This window comes from Drosophila takahashii, chromosome 2R (assembly GCF_030179915.1).
Source record: "Drosophila takahashii strain IR98-3 E-12201 chromosome 2R, DtakHiC1v2, whole genome shotgun sequence".
Classification (NCBI taxonomy): Eukaryota; Metazoa; Arthropoda; class Insecta; order Diptera; family Drosophilidae; genus Drosophila; species Drosophila takahashii.
This window is the reverse complement of record NC_091679.1, coordinates 27,878,675-27,894,686: the sequence shown is the minus strand read 5'-3', so window position 1 is coordinate 27,894,686 and position 16,012 is coordinate 27,878,675. Positions and strand designations below refer to the sequence as shown.

Below are 16,012 nucleotides of genomic sequence, written 5' to 3'. Positions count from 1 at the left end.
AAATTTATTTGAAAACAGAAAATATAATTTTATTTTCACGCATTCAAGATCAACTGTAAATTTTTAATAAAAAACTTAACCTCGAAAAAAATATAAATTCGATATAAATTTTGACAACTGGATTTACCTGTAAGGGCTAGTACTCAACCCAACAAAAAGTCGTCCAAAACAAAAACTTCATATGAATCAAAATTTTTTGACGTTGTTTTTCATATGAAGTTTTTTGTTTTGGACGACTTTTTGTTGGGTTGAGTACTAAGCCTTAACCGATATGAAAAATTTAAATTTTAATTACATGCTTAGACTAATAGCCGAGTCTCGTGGGGAAGGGCTTGGATTCTGGGTGTTCTCAAATGCCTGAAAATAATTTAAAAAGAACAGTGGAAGATAATAGATAATCAAATCAATTGAGAACCAACCTGTTGTGCGATTTTCAGCAGACTTTCATAGGTGGCCTGACCCGTCTGCTTGACCATGTCATGGAACACCTTAGAGTCCGCCACTGTCAGCAGCTCATGGGGCGTCCCGAACTCCACCACTCTGCCGGCATCCATGACCATCACTTTGTCGGAGTCCATGATGGTGTGCAAGCGATGGGCTATCGTCAGCACCGTGCACTCCCTGAACTTCCTCCGAATGGTGTTCTGGATGAGGCCATCCGTCTGGGGATCCACGTTGGCCGTGGCCTCGTCCATGACGAGGATTCGGTTGTCCCGCAGAATGGCCCGTGCCAAGCAGACCAGCTGGCGCTGCCCCACACTGAAGTTGGTTCCGCCCTCGTTGATTTTGCTCTGCAGGCCACTGGGGAGATCTGCCACCAGATCCTTGAGGTTCACCTCCTCCAGGCAGCTCCACAGCTTCTCATCGCTGTGCTCGTCGAAGGGATCCAAGTTGTACCGCATTGTGCCGGAGAAGAGAACGGGTTCCTGGGGAATAATGGAGATCTGGCTGCGCAGGTCGTGCAGACCCATCTCACTTGTGTCCCTCGAGTCTATGAGCACGGATCCATCGCTGTAGGACAGTCGGAAGAGGGCGTTGATCAGCGAGGATTTGCCCGCTCCAGTGCGTCCCACGATGCCCACTTTTTCCCTGGGTCTGATGACGAAACTCAGTGACTTGAGCACATTCTCCGTCTTTGGATCTGGCGTGTAGCGTAGACTCAGCTTATCGAACACTATTTCCCCTCGCTCTGGCCAGGATTTGGGTGGCTTCCTATCAGCCGGGGCTTCTAAAGCTCCTTCTGGCTCAATGCTCTCATACTCCACCACTCGTTCCACCGCTGTCATTGTGTTTTCCAGCTCGGCGGATTGACGCACTCCCCATTGCACCAGACCCATCAGTCCCATGGCCTTTGAGTAAAATAAATGATTAGCACCCTAGGGTGAAGACTACTTTATAATGGTTTACCTGTGTTATGGCCAAACCCACTTGAGCTCCGTTTTCTGGAGGGAAGACAAAGAAGCTGAGTGTTACGATCGCAATGTAGGTCACACATAAGCATTCCATCCAATAACCAAAGGCCTTCGAGGTACTAATCGACATATATCGTGCAGAACTATGCAGATCTTGGAAGTTGTCGAACTGCTCCTCCAGGAAACGATGCGCTCCGAAGGCGCGGATGGTGGGCAAACCGGTCAGCGAGGCAGCCAAATGCGAATAAACTGGGGACCGACCTATAACAATATTTTCGTATGATCGCGAACACTTAAAAACTAAATAATTGCTCACTTATAGCTTCAATGCGCTTTAAATCCATCGAAGTTTTCAGATAGAAATTGCGCAGCTGATAGAAAATGATCCCCAATATTAAAGTTGGAACCAACAACACGGGATTGACGATGGCTATAACGATTATAATTCCAGCCAGCCAAAGGGATGTCTGTAGCACATCGACCATCAAGTCAGGCACTGATTCGTCCACTTGGCTCATATCCTTTGAAAACCGATTCAGAATCCTTCCATGTTCGTTCATTCTGAAAAAATTCATAGAGGCTCGGGTGATCGCAATGAATATGGTGTTGTGCAATCGAATAGACGCCTTCTTGGCCATATTAAATATCAAAATCGAAGACGTCGAAGTCATTAAAACGGAAAACATTATGGTCATCGTGAAAATATAGATATCCATTTGTTCAGACCCAATATCCTTCTGGTTACCTATTTTGTTTTCGACAGTAGCCTTGCTCTTCTTGTTGACCCTGAAATATATAGTTACCATAATTTAAATAATCGATAAGTGTTCACTAATAAAATAAATGAAATGGTTAATGGTTAAATAATTAAATTTCATGATAGTTAAATGTCACGATATATTAAAAATGAAATTATTGGATGTACTACGGTTTTGTTTAATCAGTGGATTATTAGTCTTACCAGTAACTTAGGAAGTAGTCGCCCCATGAAACCAAGACTTGTGTCAGGATGGAGCAAGTGATCATGACGAAGAAAGCGGAAAGTCCACCGCCTGCTTGGAAGTACTTCTTGTATACTTCCAGACCGATGTGACCTGAATTCTGGTGCTCCTTATTGATCTTCTCCGGGCAAGAATCATCAATGGATTTTACAGACTTGTCGCTGTTCCTATTTATTTCTTTTAGGGTTGTGCTACAGCTATCCAAGCGTGATCGTTTATCCTCCAGATCCTCATTTTCCTTCTCTGCTTTGCCAAGAATGGTGCCAAAGTCGAAGCCCGTTTTAAGAAGCGACTGGTAGGTGCCCACAGCACTGAGTTGTCCCCTCTCCAAGATCACAATCTGATCGACCAGCTGCAAGACCTGCTGCTGATGGGTAACCAGAATGACGGTGCTTCCCCCTAGATAGCCACACACACACTGCTCGAAGAGATGACTGGCCACATTGGTGTCCACCGCGCTCAGTGGATCACCCAGTAGATAGATGGAGGCCTTCCGGTACACAGCCCTCGCCAAACTGACCCTGGCCCTCTGGCCACCCGACAACGAAGAGCCGCGTTCCCCAACTACCGTCTTATCCTTGAGCGGAAGCAGCTCGAAGTCCCGCTCCAGGGCACAGTTCCTCACCACCTCTGCGTACCGCTGGTGATCCATGGGCTGGCCAAATAGAATGTTCTGGCGAACGGTGCCGGAGAAAAGCCAGGGCTCCTGGGAGGCATAAGACACTGAGCCATTCACCTTTATCTTACCACACTCTGCCTTAAGTTCGCCGAGAATGGCTTGGATAAGACTGGATTTGCCCGATCCAGTGGGTCCCATTATGGCCACAATGCTCCCAGGTTGAATTTGCAGATTTACCCCACAAAGTGTGTATTCAGGAGATTTGGGATCCCATTTGGCCTTGAGTCTGGTAATGGAGATCGCAGGGTTTGGTTGAACGTTGGTAATGGGATTTTCCTCATCTACTGTCTCTTTTGGATTGTTTTTCACCTCCTCGGATTGCAAGAACTTCTTAACACGCTTAAGTGAAGCCAAGATTTGAGCCGTCTGGATGACAGCAACAGGAAAATATATGGACATGGCGGCTATCAGTACGTTGTAGTAGGCGGTAATCAGAAAGGCCACTTCGGGCGTGAGAAACTGTCCCAAGATCACGTAACCCACCAAACTGAGGAAGATGGCCACCCGTGAGACGATGATTCGGCAGGCAAAGCGAAAGCCACTTATGTACTGTTCATGGCGAATGGAGTTCATCTCCTTCTGACGCGCCTTGGCCACCATCTTTTCGAAGGGCTGTTCCCAGGCGTTCATCTTGAGCACCCGGATGCCGGAGATGATTTCATTCACCAAATGAATCCGGTTGTCCGTTCGTCCGGCAGCTTTTAGATGCAGCATAGAGGTTATTGTACCCAGATACATCTGCAGGGGTATGAGGATCAGCATAAAGATCATTCCGAACACTGCAGCGATTCCAATCTGCAGCATGAATTTAAGATTATTTCTTTTTCAGGGAAAGAGATCCTCTTACCTTCTGGTACATCAGGTAAGTGATTAGCAGCACTTGAATGGGACCCACCCACAGATAGTGGCCGGTGTAGACATGATTGTCCAAGTGAGGAATGTCGTTGCAAAGTAGATTAACCACATGGCCGGACGTCGTGTCGCCCAGTGCACTTTGGCTCAAACGTAGGGCCTTCCGGTAGATCATGCTGCTCATGGCCACTCGAGCCTTAAAGCCTGAAATCCGAAAAATAGTATACATCAATCGTCGGTCGAAGAAGTACTGTAATTATGTTGGTGGCAGACTAACACACATGATTGATGAAGAAGTCGGCAGGAGCCATGATCACCAAGCTAAGAGCACTATTTAGGATCAATGCGAACGCATAAAAATAGCTCATTTCGTTAGCTATAGAGCCGCGTGAGAAGTACTCTATAAGCTTAACCAAGAAAATTGGCTGAAAAGTTCTTAGTCCCAGCTCTACCAGGCAAACTACCAGGCCAGGGAAACCGAGCTGCCAACCAAAAACACGCAGAAGAGCTCCTATCAGGTTCGGGTTTTCCTTATCATTCTTTAGTTCTTGGTCCCAAGCGGCACACAATTTACTGCCAAGAGTATCTGAAAGATTTGCACAAGTTAATTATCATATCTTTGAAGATAGATAGCTGATACCTGATTTCTGCTCCTCCAAAGGCCTGTAAAGGTCCTTTGAATCTAGTGTTTTCTTCGATCCTTTCATAAAGATGGGAATGGTGAACCTATATACAAATAATAGCTATTAACTTACTTTAAGCATTTTTTAAATTTCTCTTGTGTTCATTTCCTTACCAAAAGCATGACGAGGAAACAAAATTGGATCGCTCTCGAGGATTTTCAGGCAGATCTTCAGCCTTCGGCGAGTCCGTTTCTTCTACAAATACTGGGGAAAAAGTTAGCTTGTTCGCTTACATTTGATTGAATTTGATTTGTCTTTATCTTTGTAGATTGAATATATAATTAATTTGAAACACGTGCTTACGGTCGGAATCGCTTTGATAGGGGTTTCTGGGCTCCGTTGTGTTTATGTCTTCTTTCAAGTCTTTGGTAAGTTGTTGGGATTGTTTAAGCTGGTTTGCGTTTACTAGGTTATCTTCATAGGAAATATTATTCCCGTTTGGCTCTGGTTGTATATTATTAACCAGCTGTGTTTCTGCTAATGTTCTCTGATTCGTTTGCTCTGCAAACGTATTTGAATATGCTGAATTTATGTATGCAAATTTTTCTTTAAAGCAGAGCGTTGGTTTCTCATCACGTGTTGAATGTAATTCTTTCATAAGCTTGTTTTTAAACTCACAACTCTTTTTGACATCGGTTACATTTTGGGGCTTAAGTTCATTTAAATATTCATCTTCTTCCATGTTTTGTAGATCTTTTGAGTGTGTGACACCTTTGGATGTTGTAACCGGAATATTATAAAATTGGGCTATGTCTTTGGTTTTATCTATTAGATTTTCATCTATGTTATGTTTGACTGATTTAACTTCATCGTTGCACTGATAATCGTCTACACTCTTAATATTTAAAGGGGACGCGTTTTCAAATAGTTTATTATCTGTCCTCGTAATATATTTCGGTTCAACAATAGTTGGTTTGTCTGGTGGTCGCGACATTGTGTCTTGATTTGAAAAAATGTAAAGCAATACAAATATTATTGTTTTTGTATGCGAAATTATGCCGGTAGAACGTCTTTTCTCAACAAAGTCTGCGGTGATACTGGGCAGTTATATGATTTGTTTAAATTCTAGTTTTAATCAAATTATGCAAAGTAACTTTAAATCGGTATGTATAACTAGCAAAAAAAGAAGATACGTTTTGAAGTCGAAGTTTATATGCCCTTGCAGCTATAATCAAAATCTTTACAACGATAGTTTAAAGTCATCTAATGTGATTCGGGGAAATAAAGTATTTTACAACTATAAGATTATATAGTGCTGCGTTTTTTGAATATTTCCAAGATTTTCATATAAATCAAACTGATCCCGTATAAAACGTCTCGGGTTTGCCCTACCAACTTGAAACTAAAATTGCAATACCCCCTGAAGGAGTACAATAACAAGAAAAGTAACCTTAGCGCGACAAATTGTATCCATGAAAGTTATCAACAGCTGCGGTCAAGATAAAAGCACCTTTTACGTTTTGTAAGGATACTTTAAGGATAATTTAAGGCTTTTAAAAATACCGTAGAATCATAGAATCGAGCACATGCTCGAGGTATTATTATGCTCTTTACATATTTTACTAAGCGTTTTCTAACGGAGAAAACAGATACTTAAAATTGGCAAAATTTAAATTGTAATTATTTTGTCTTAATTTCCGTTGTAATTTTATTTATCATGCTTAAATAGTGTTAACTAACTAAAGGTTTGGGCACAAGCACATGGTATTAATTCGAAAGCTATCCATCAGGAAGGGCTGTGATTCTGGGTGTTCTCAAATGCCTGAGAATAATAAATAAGAACAGTGAAAGATAATACATAATCAAATCAAAAAGAACCAACCTGTTGTGCGATTTTCAGCAGACTTTCATAGGTGACCTGACCCGTCTGCTTGACCATGTCATGGAACACCTTGAAGTCCGCCACTGTCAGGAGCTCATGGGGCGTCCCGAACTCCACCACTCTGCCGGCATCCATGACCAGCACTTTGTCGGAGTCCATGACGGTGTGCAAGCGATGGGCTATCGTCAACACCGTGCACTCCTTGAACTTCCTCCGAATGGTGTTCTGGATGAGGCCATCCGTCTGGGGATCCACGTTGGCCGTGGCCTCGTCCATGACGAGGATTCGGTTGTCCCGCAGAATGGCCCGGGCCAAGCAGACCAGCTGGCGCTGCCCCACACTGAAGTTGGTTCCGCCCTCGTTGATTTTGCTCTGCAGGCCACTGGGGAGATCTGCCACCAGATCCTTGAGGTTTACCTCCTCCAGGCAGCTCCACAGCTTCTCGTCGCTGTGCTCGTCGAAGGGGTCCAAGTTGTACCGCATTGTGCCGGAGAAGAGAACGGGTTCCTGGGGAATAATGGAGATCTGGCTGCGCAGGTCGTGCAGACCCATCTCACTTGTGTCCCTCGAGTCTATGAGCACGGATCCATCGCTGTAGGACAGTCGGAAGAGGGCGTTGATCAGCGAGGATTTGCCCGCTCCAGTGCGTCCCACGATGCCCACTTTTTCCCTGGGTCTGATGACGAAACTCAGTGACTTGAGCACATTCTCCGCCTTTGGATCTGGCGTGTAGCGTAGATTCAGCTTATCGAACACTATTTCCCCCTGCTCTGGCCAGGATTTCAGTGGCTTCCTATCACCTGGAGCTTCTAAAGCTCCTTCAGGCTCAATACTCTCGTACTCCAGCACTCTCTCCACCGCTGTCATTGTGTTCTCCAGCTCGGTGGATTGACGCACTCCCCATTGCACCAGACCCATCAGTCCCATGGCCTTCGAGAAAAGAAAAATGTTTAGCAGACCATAGTGATGACTAATATTAAATGGTTTACCTGCGTTAGGGCCAAACCCACTTGAGCTCCATTGTCCGGAGGGAAAACAAAGAAGCTGAGTGTTACGATCGCTATGTAAATCACACATAGGCCTTCCATCCAATAACCAAAGGCACTCGAGGTACTAATCGACATGTATCGTGCAGAACTATGCAGATCCTGGAAGTTGTCGAATTGCTTCTCCAGGAGACGCTGCGCTTGGAAGGCACGAATGGTGGGCAACCCGGTCAGCGAGGCAGCCAAATGCGAATAAACTGGGGACAGACCTGTAACAAAAAATATTATTAATATTCAAGACTTTGAAACTAAATAAAAACTTACTTATGGCTTCAATACGCTTCAAATCCCTAGAAGTTTTGAGATAAAAATTGCGCAGCTTATAGAAAATTATTCCCATTATACATTTTGGAAGCAGCAACACGGGATTGACGATGGCTATAACGATTATAATTCCAGCCAGCCAAAAGGATGTCTGCATCACATCAACCATCACTTCTGGCAGTGCTTCATCCACTTGGCTCATATCCTTGGAAAACCGATTCAGAATCCTCCCGTTTTCATTCATTCCGAAGAAATGCATAGAGGCTCTGGTGATTGCATTGAAAATGGAGTTGTGCAAACGAATAGACGCTTTCTTAGCTATATTAAACAATAAAATCGAGGACGACAAGGTCATTAAAATCGAAAATATTATGATTAGCGTGAACAGATAAATATCCATTATTTTAGAGTCCATATCCTCCAGGTTAACTGATTCGTTTTGGGCAGCAGCCTGGCTTCTTTTGTTGACCCTAATTCAGAATGTTAAGGAATGGATGAGAATATTCTATTTGCCGATTTCATGTCTTACCAGTGAGTTAGGAAGAAGTCGCCCGACGAAATCGCGAACTGTGCTACGATGGAGCAACTGATCATGACAAAGAAAGCGAAAAGTCCACCGCCTGCTTGGAAGTACTTCTTGTATACATCCAGACCGATGCGACCTGAATTCTGGTGCTCCTTATTGATCTTCTCAGGGCAAGAATCTTTAACGGAATTCTCGCTTTTATAAAGCTTTTCTTTTGGGGTTGTGCTACAGCTATCCAAGCGTGATCGTTTCTCCTCCAGATCCCCATTTTCCTTCTCCGCTTTGCCAAGAATGGTGCCAAAGTCGAAGCCCGTTTTAAGTAGGGATTGGTAGGTGCCCACAGCACTGAGTTGTCCCCTCTCCAAGATCACAATCTGATCGACCAGCTGCAAGAACTGCTGCTGATGGGTAACCAGAAGAACAGTGCTCCCCCGTAGATAGCCACACACGCACTGCTCGAAGAGATGACGGGCCACATTGGTGTCCACTGCGCTCAAAGGATCGTCCAGTAGGTAGATGGAGGCCTTCCGGTACACAGCCCGCGCCAAACTGACCCTGGCCCTCTGGCCACCCGACAACGAAGAGCCGCGTTCCCCAACTACCGTCTTATCCTTGAGCGGAAGCAGCTCGAAGTCCCGCTCCAGGGCACAGTTCTTCACCACCTCTGCGTACCGCTGGTGATCCATGGGCTGGCCAAATAGAATGTTCTGGCGAACGGTGCCGGAGAAAAGCCAGGGCTCCTGGGAGGCATAAGACATTGAGCCATTCACCTTTATCTTACCACACTCTGCCTTAAGTTCGCCGAGAATGGCTTGGATAAGACTGGATTTGCCCGATCCAGTGGGTCCCATTATGGCCACAATGCTCCCAGGTTGAATTTGCAGATTTATCCCACTAAGTGTGTATTCAGGAGATTTGGGATCCCATTTGGCCTTGAGTCTGGTGATGGAGATGGTTGAGTGTGGAAAATGTTTTCCAACTTCTGTATCTTTTGGCCTTTTTTGTACCTCCTCAGATTGCATGAATTTATTCACACGCTTAAAGGAAGCCAGTATTTGGGCCGTTTGGACTATGGCAGAAGGGAAAAAAACTGTCATGGTGGTCAACAAGACATTATAGTAGGCGGTAATCAAAAAAGCCACTTCAGGAGTAAAAATCTTTCCCAAGATCACGTAACCCACCAAACTCAGGAAGATGGCCACCCGGGAGATGATGGCTCTGCAGGAAAAATGAAAGCCTCTTATGTACTGTCCTCGGCGAATGGAGTTCATCTCCTTCTGACGCGCCTTGGCCACCATCTTTTCGAAGGGCAGTTCCCAGGCGTACATCTTGAGCACCCGGATGCCGGAGATGATTTCATTCACCATCCGAATCCGGTTGTCCGTCCGTTCGGCAGCCTTCAGCTGCAGCAGCGAGGATATCTTACCCAGATACATCTGCAGGGGTATGAGGCCCAGCATGAAGATCATTCCGAACACTGCAGCGATTCCAATCTGCAAGTTGAATTTTGAATTATATATTTTTAGGGAAATATAGATGCTCTTACCTCTTGATACATCATGTAAGTGATCAGCAGAGCCTGAAGGGGCCCCACCCATAGATAGTGGCTTGAATAGACTCGGATGTCCAGGCGGGAGATGTCGTTGGAAATGAGGTTGACCACGTGGCCGGACGTCGTGTCACCCAGTGCACTCTGGCTCAGACGAATAGCCTTTCGGTAGATCATGCTGCTCATGGCCACCCGAATCTTAAAGCCTAATAACCGAAAACAGTATAAATCAATCGGTGGTCGAAACTATAAATAAGTGGGCGGTAGACTTACACACATGATGGATGCAGAAGATGGCAGGAGCGATGATCATCAGACCGAGGGCATTACTTAGGATCAAAGCGATCGCATACAAATAGCCCACCTCGATGGCTAATGAGTCTGGTGAGAAGTACGAAATGAGCCTAACCAAGAACATCGGCTGAAAAGTTCTTAGTCCCAGCTCTACCAGGAAAATGGCCAGTCCAGGAGCACCAAGTTGCCAGCTAAAAACACGCAGAACAGCTCTAAGCAGTTTCGGGTTTTCCTTGTCATTTTTCAGTTCTCGGTCCCAAGAGGCACACAATTTACTGCCAAGAGTATCTGAAAAAGTTGCACAAGTTAACAGTTAAAAGTTAATATCTTTAAAATAAATTGCTGATACCTGATTTGTGCTCCGCTAAAGGTCTGTAAAGGTCCTTTGCATCTAGTGTTTTCTTCGATCCCTTCAAAAAGATGGGCATGGTGTACCTATATTCAATTAATTGTTGTTAACTTACTTCAAGTGTTTTATAAAACTTTTCTTAGGTTAATTTTCTTACCAAAAGCATGACGCTGAAACAAAATTGGATCGCTCTCGAGGATTTTCAAGCAGGTCCTCAACCTTTGTCGAGTCCATTTCTTCTACCGATAAAAGGACAAAATTAGCTGGGGATTCTAGCCTTAAATTAAATTGTAAACTTAACTTAACCACAAAAATTCGAGTGGATTTAAAATATAATTTATTTCTGAGCTTACGTTCGGAATTGAGGTCATTCTGTGTGATTTGATCTTCTTTCAATGGGTTGGTAAGTTGATGACATTGTGTAAGGTGGTTTGCGTTTACTAGGCTATCTTGGTAGGAATTATTATTTCCGTTTGGTTCAGGTTGTATATTATTAGAGGGCTTTGTTTCTGCTAGTGTTGATTGATTCGATTGTTCTCCAAGCGTATTAAAATATGCTGCATTTAAATATGAGAAGTTTTCCTTTGAGTAGCACGTTGGTTTGATCCCATTCTTATCACGTGCAGAATGTAAATCTAAGCAGTTGTCATCTGTCCTTGACATTGAAATATTTTTTGGTTCTAAAATAATTGGTTTGTCCACTTGCGATTGAGAATTCGTATCTGGTGGTCGGGACATTGTATTTTTACTTAAACTGCTGCTGTTTCTTTTAAATGTGCTTGTTAGACAAAAAAAATATAGTTGTTTTTGTATGCAAAATAATTCCCGTAAAACGTCTTCTCTCAGCAAAGTCGTTGGTGATACTGAGCAGCTTTACGATTTGTTCAAAACTAGAATGAATACTTAGCTTAATTATAATAACAAGAAAATAATATGTAAAAATAAGATGCCAAAGTCGAAGTTTATATACCCTTGTAGCTATAATTAAAATCTATAATTCGAGAGTTTATGGTGTGTTATGAACTAATGTACGAAATAACTTATTATTCAAATAAATGGGCCGATTATTTTAATATCTTAATATAATTTGAATATAACTCGAAATATCCAACAACGAATTTGATAGGATTATTCTATTAATTTTTGTTTATGCTTTAGATAAGACATGAAAGTTATATAAACATCTATAACAAATATAAATAGCTACGATGAAGAAAATATCACCTCTTGCGACTTTTAATATATTTTTTAGATACGGATAGAAAGTTAATGAAAGGTCAATAATCATAATCCTTGCTACGTTTATGCCATGATTTTATGCAGACATAATACTCAAAATTTATAAAGAGCTCTTTAGAGTTGAGATAGAGCAGAGTAGTCACCACAGAATCTGTGGCACAGATATATTATTGGAAATTTGTATAAAGCTCTGTAAAATTAAGAAGGCGGTCATGCATTGAGGCTTAAATCATGGTCAACTTTTGGGTGTCATTGAAGTCAAGATATGGTGTTTATGCAAACACTATTTGGGTCATTTAATGAAGTGAAATTGTGATTTCGGCATCGTATAAACACAGTATTTGTGTATTAACGTAAAGCTAAGTTTAATTTAGCTCAGTGTCTGATGATGGACGTGTTAATATTTAACAGCGAAAGTTGGCTGAGAGCTGCGTCAAATGGCAGGTCCTATGTTCTGGTCACTGCAGTGTAACTGACCTATTGGCCAACTTTTCAACCAGTCCCTGCTAGCGCTCTGTTAGCCGGGCTTTCAAGGCTTTTGGCATACTTGCTGCCGCATTGCTGTAGCTGTTGCTGTCTCCATTCCTGTTGGTGTTAAAATTAAATGTTAAATTTCCCGCCCACTCACTTTCGATTTCAGTCGCAGTTCGAGGCTCAAAGCGTTCGCAGCTGTTGCGGGGAGATTGCTGAAAATCGGCGCATATTAATAACGTGCTAGTCGGGCATCGAATTAAATGTGGCTTAGGCTCGACTCAGGTCTTGGGCCCCAGTCCCTCAAAAAGTAATATGCCAAATTAAATGGCGCGTGCTCTCCAAATAAAACACAAATACAAGAGTGTTTAGGTACCATTTGTATGTAGATGTATTCCCAGGATACTTTAGGCCCGCCATTAGCCAACTTATGTGTATGTATGTTTTTACGCACACTGCAGAACCAACAACAACAGATTTTTGGAGGCTGCGCGGGGCGGCCATCTTTGGTAGGCTTACTTCTTTTTGGGCCTACATTTTTCGGCAACATGTGTTCCATTCTTTGTGTATTTAATATAAAAAATTCCCATAGTTCGGGCTTTAAAATGAACGCATAAAACTGGGAGGACAGAAGAGTGCTCGGCTATAATAACACCGAAACGGTTGGCATAAAGTAAGAGTTTTCCGCTTGGGCAGCGGAAGCAAAACCATAAAATGTGCTCTCTACAAACAAAACATGCTGAACACGGCGAGGAAATATTCAAACATCCTCCTTTAAATTAAATAAATACCTTGAAAAAAAAAAAAAATTAAAAAAAAAACATAATTAAAAATAACGAAATATTTATTAAATTGGGTTCAAATTATCTATGTACATTATGTACACTAGGGATTTATTTTTTCAAACATTCAGAGCTGATTTAAACACTTGTCATTACATAAAAAAACATTAATCAACTCTTAATAAAATTTATAGTTTTTAAGAAATCTTTTAAAAGTCGCTAATTCTTGCACTTAATAATATTTAAAAAAACCATCTTTAGCTAGAATATTACTCATCCGCCATGTGTGATATTATGATCTTGAAATTTGATTATCATCTTCTTTGCCACTGATTCATTGAGTTGGTAAACTGTTGAAACTATTTTTGGATGGCATTTTTTCAACGTGTACGCAAAAAAACTACAGACTACTTAGCAGTGCGGCTCGTAAACAGTGCACGCCCAACCACCCACTACCTCCCATTCCCACCCACACACATGCGTAGAGCAGCAACAAAGTTGTGATAGAAAACAGATGCTTGAAATATGCAACAGCGTATAAATAACAGACTAAGGCTAGCCAGATTGGCCAAGTGCGATGCAGGTGTCTCTGTTATTAGCACTGACCTATAGTGTTAGCTTAACAGGCGCTGTTAGCCGCAGCGGCGACGTCGACGGCGCCATCGACGCGGCAGAGAGCAGAACTGATGCCAAGGGTAATTCAGTGTTGGGCGAGATTTCCATCGGCGGACACGTCGGTCGGCCAGCGGAGGATTTTCCGAAATAAACCACAAAAAAATAAAAAGAGAAATAACCAACGTGAAAAAAGACAAGCGTGCTGGTGTGAGTGCGTGTGTTTGTGTTGGTAGGCTCATAAAAGATTCAACAACCTGCCGAGCCAAAAAATAAATATAAAGATAACAACGTGCGTTAAGCGAATACAAAAAATAAGAAAAATTAAACATAAATATCCAAATAGCCAAAAAGTGTTAAATAAAACACTAAGAAAAAGGTGAGAAAGGCCAGGCCATCAATAAATAAGAAAGCGAAGCAGGCAAAAATTAAATAAAAACAATCAAATTTCGGATGAAACGAAAATTAACAACATAAAATTCGACAAGAGCAGTAAAAAGGAGCCTCTCCCCGTCTCTTTCTCGGCCGCTTTCCTTCCTTGGAGTAGTCCCCGAATGTAACGGTAATAAGCAAGCGTGTTTCGGCCAGCATCCTTGTGTGCGTGTGGAGTTCTGCGGCTCCTTCTGCGCTCTCTCTTCTTTCTTCCCCCGTTTACCTCCCTCCCCACCCCTCTTTCATCTTTTTCGTTTGTTTGCTGCAAGACATTTATTTGCTCTTTAACGTTTCAGCAGGACCAGGCCTGTTTCGTTCCGGCATTCTTTCTTTCGTTCTCGTCCTCCTCGCGTTTCGATCCCTCCATTCCACTCTTCTTTGCGCCTCTTCCGCCCCCACTTCCTTCACCCCTCTACCCCCCACCTCGCTGCGTCCCGCTCGCTCTTTTGGGCACTGGCATGCCGCAAAACAGTTAGTCCAACACTCGAGTCTCCCCGTCCGTGTGTCTGCGTGCCTGTGTTGGTGCTTGTATGTAGAGCGAATGGGGGAAAAAAATACAGGGCTTCGTCATATATCTGGAACTTCAAACATACTCATAAGAAATAAGTTAATAAGTTCCAAAATATTTAAGTAGGCTTGAATTTTTCAATACCTTAAAGTCCTGTATACCTAAACTTTTTGCCACTAACTAACATTAAGATCTGTTTAAACCAGTGACTGTAAATAACAGTTATTTGAGACTTTTGTTTTAAAAAAACTACAGTGATATTTTGTATGTCATTTTTTATATGCATGTCAACAAATCTGGAATACAAATAAACTAGTATTTCCATTTCGATAAAGTGCATAAACCCCAGTAATTTTGTTGATTCAAATGTTTTAAATAGAATATATTTTGAATTCATAAAATATTTACAAATACCCAATTGAATTCTTTTAATCAATCTTTAAATTTAAGCAAAGTTTCAAAATAAAGTTCAAGCTTGTTGTCTTCAAGTTAATATCTGCTCCCCAAACAAGACGTTCAAATTAGGGTTGCTGCACTGTAATACAAATTCGCCCACACAGACTCAGAATGTACATGTACATTCAACAATTTGCTGGCTCCCAATGCCTGGTGATTTTTTTATTTCGTCCTTTACGCCCACCACTCGCCGTGATGCTGGGAGCCAACGTCAACAAGTTGAAGCTGTTGCCGCTGCCCAGCTAGCCTCGTTAGTACGAGCCACTCGAGTGCCTGTGTGTGTGTGTGTGTGGGTGTGCGTGAGGGGCGCCCCGAAGGATATGCCGCAGATAAGGATAAATCATAAGCTGGACAAGCCTGCTAAGTTCATTTTGATGTCGCAAAATGACGAGAATCGATGCCAATGTCATTTGCTAATTGAAAATAGTTTCCCTAGCACGTTAACCCTTCCACACAATTAGCCATTTATCTTAGCCCGAAAGATATGGGTCTTAATTAAAATGAATGCACAATTAATTATTGGAGAACAGGCCGAAACTATAAACAAAGCCATGTGTGCGTACATTTATATACGAGCCATATATAAACAGAGTTTTGTAAGCAGCACAAACAGCAGAAACTGTTAGTCTTTGAAGTGAAATTTGATTAAGGTGTTTATACAAGAGAGGGAAATACCAAAGAGAGAGAGAGAAAGGAGAATGGGCCCGGGGAGTACGAATATTTACCCATCGATTCCCATTCGACCGAGTTGCCTTGATTTTGCCCTTAAGATTGTCCCCTGATTGCCCAAAGATGAAGTATATATGTACGAAAAAAAATGAACTTAAAAGGAATTAGAGGGGTAAAAATAAATAAAGGAGTCCGGGTACTGGTAAATTTATTTTTCCCTTTGTGGGCGGCATTTCACGCATTTTTAATTCGCTTATTGAGCCAACTTAAGCGACTCAAGCGGGCGGCACTTTATCAAAGCTGACCAACCCTTCTAAACTTTGTCACAATATATCGCTATCTGAAGCTGACACATCATTAAAACTT

General features: G+C 42.5%; 3 protein-coding genes across 5 annotated transcripts in view; 1 reads left to right on the top strand and 2 right to left on the bottom strand.

Annotated features, from left to right (window-relative positions):
- Positions 1–208: 208 nt before the first annotated feature.
- LOC108061562 (probable multidrug resistance-associated protein lethal(2)03659) lies at positions 209–5,623 on the bottom strand. 3 transcript variants are annotated; one of them, XM_070212859.1, is made up of 10 exons: positions 4,931–5,623; positions 4,741–4,831; positions 4,585–4,670; positions 4,222–4,530; positions 3,940–4,148; positions 2,374–3,887; positions 1,729–2,198; positions 1,408–1,673; positions 420–1,349; positions 209–357 (listed from the first exon to the last, which is right to left on the bottom strand). In XM_070212859.1, exons 1-10 carry the CDS (start codon positions 5,559–5,561, stop codon positions 292–294), a joined length of 4,572 nt encoding a protein of 1,523 aa, XP_070068960.1. In that variant the 5' UTR covers positions 5,562–5,623; the 3' UTR covers positions 209–291. The 3 variants fall into 3 exon arrangements, with proteins under 3 accessions (XP_070068960.1, XP_070068961.1, XP_070068962.1); XM_070212860.1 differs by having other exon boundaries at positions 4,741–4,822; XM_070212861.1 differs by lacking the exons at positions 4,585–4,670; positions 4,741–4,831; positions 4,931–5,623 and having other exon boundaries at positions 4,226–4,334.
- A 643-nt stretch (positions 5,624–6,266) lies between these two features.
- LOC108061493 (probable multidrug resistance-associated protein lethal(2)03659) lies at positions 6,267–10,711 on the bottom strand. The gene is made up of 9 exons (XM_044392943.2): positions 10,635–10,711; positions 10,478–10,563; positions 10,108–10,416; positions 9,832–10,040; positions 8,289–9,778; positions 7,760–8,229; positions 7,439–7,704; positions 6,450–7,379; positions 6,267–6,389 (listed from the first exon to the last, which is right to left on the bottom strand). Exons 1-9 carry the CDS (start codon positions 10,709–10,711, stop codon positions 6,354–6,356), a joined length of 3,873 nt encoding a protein of 1,290 aa, XP_044248878.2. The 3' UTR covers positions 6,267–6,353.
- A 2,974-nt stretch (positions 10,712–13,685) lies between these two features.
- LOC108061560 (pneumococcal serine-rich repeat protein) overlaps positions 13,686–16,012 on the top strand; it is a 73,731-nt gene continuing 71,404 nt past the window's right edge. Inside the window, exon 1 of the mRNA XM_017147851.3 lies at positions 13,686–13,960. The gene's annotated coding sequence lies outside the window, so the exon portion shown is untranslated. The remainder of the gene's footprint in view (positions 13,961–16,012) is intronic.

Coding starts and splice junctions, on each gene's coding strand:
- LOC108061562 (XM_070212859.1), bottom strand. CDS start 5,561: ATGTCGCGACCACCAGACAAACCAACTATTGTTGAACCGAAATATATT. Junction 4,832..4,930: donor CTATCAAAGCGATTCCGACC/GTAAGCACGTGT, acceptor CTTTTTCCCCAG/TATTTGTAGAAGAAACGGAC. Junction 4,149..4,221: donor CTTCTTCATCAATCATGTGT/GTTAGTCTGCCA, acceptor TTCGGATTTCAG/GCTTTAAGGCTCGAGTGGCC.
- LOC108061493 (XM_044392943.2), bottom strand. CDS start 10,711: ATGGACTCGACAAAGGTTGAGGACCTGCTTGAAAATCCTCGAGAGCGA. Junction 9,779..9,831: donor CTTACATGATGTATCAAGAG/GTAAGAGCATCT, acceptor TTCAACTTGCAG/ATTGGAATCGCTGCAGTGTT. Junction 7,705..7,759: donor GAAGCGTATTGAAGCCATAA/GTAAGTTTTTAT, acceptor TTTTTGTTACAG/GTCTGTCCCCAGTTTATTCG.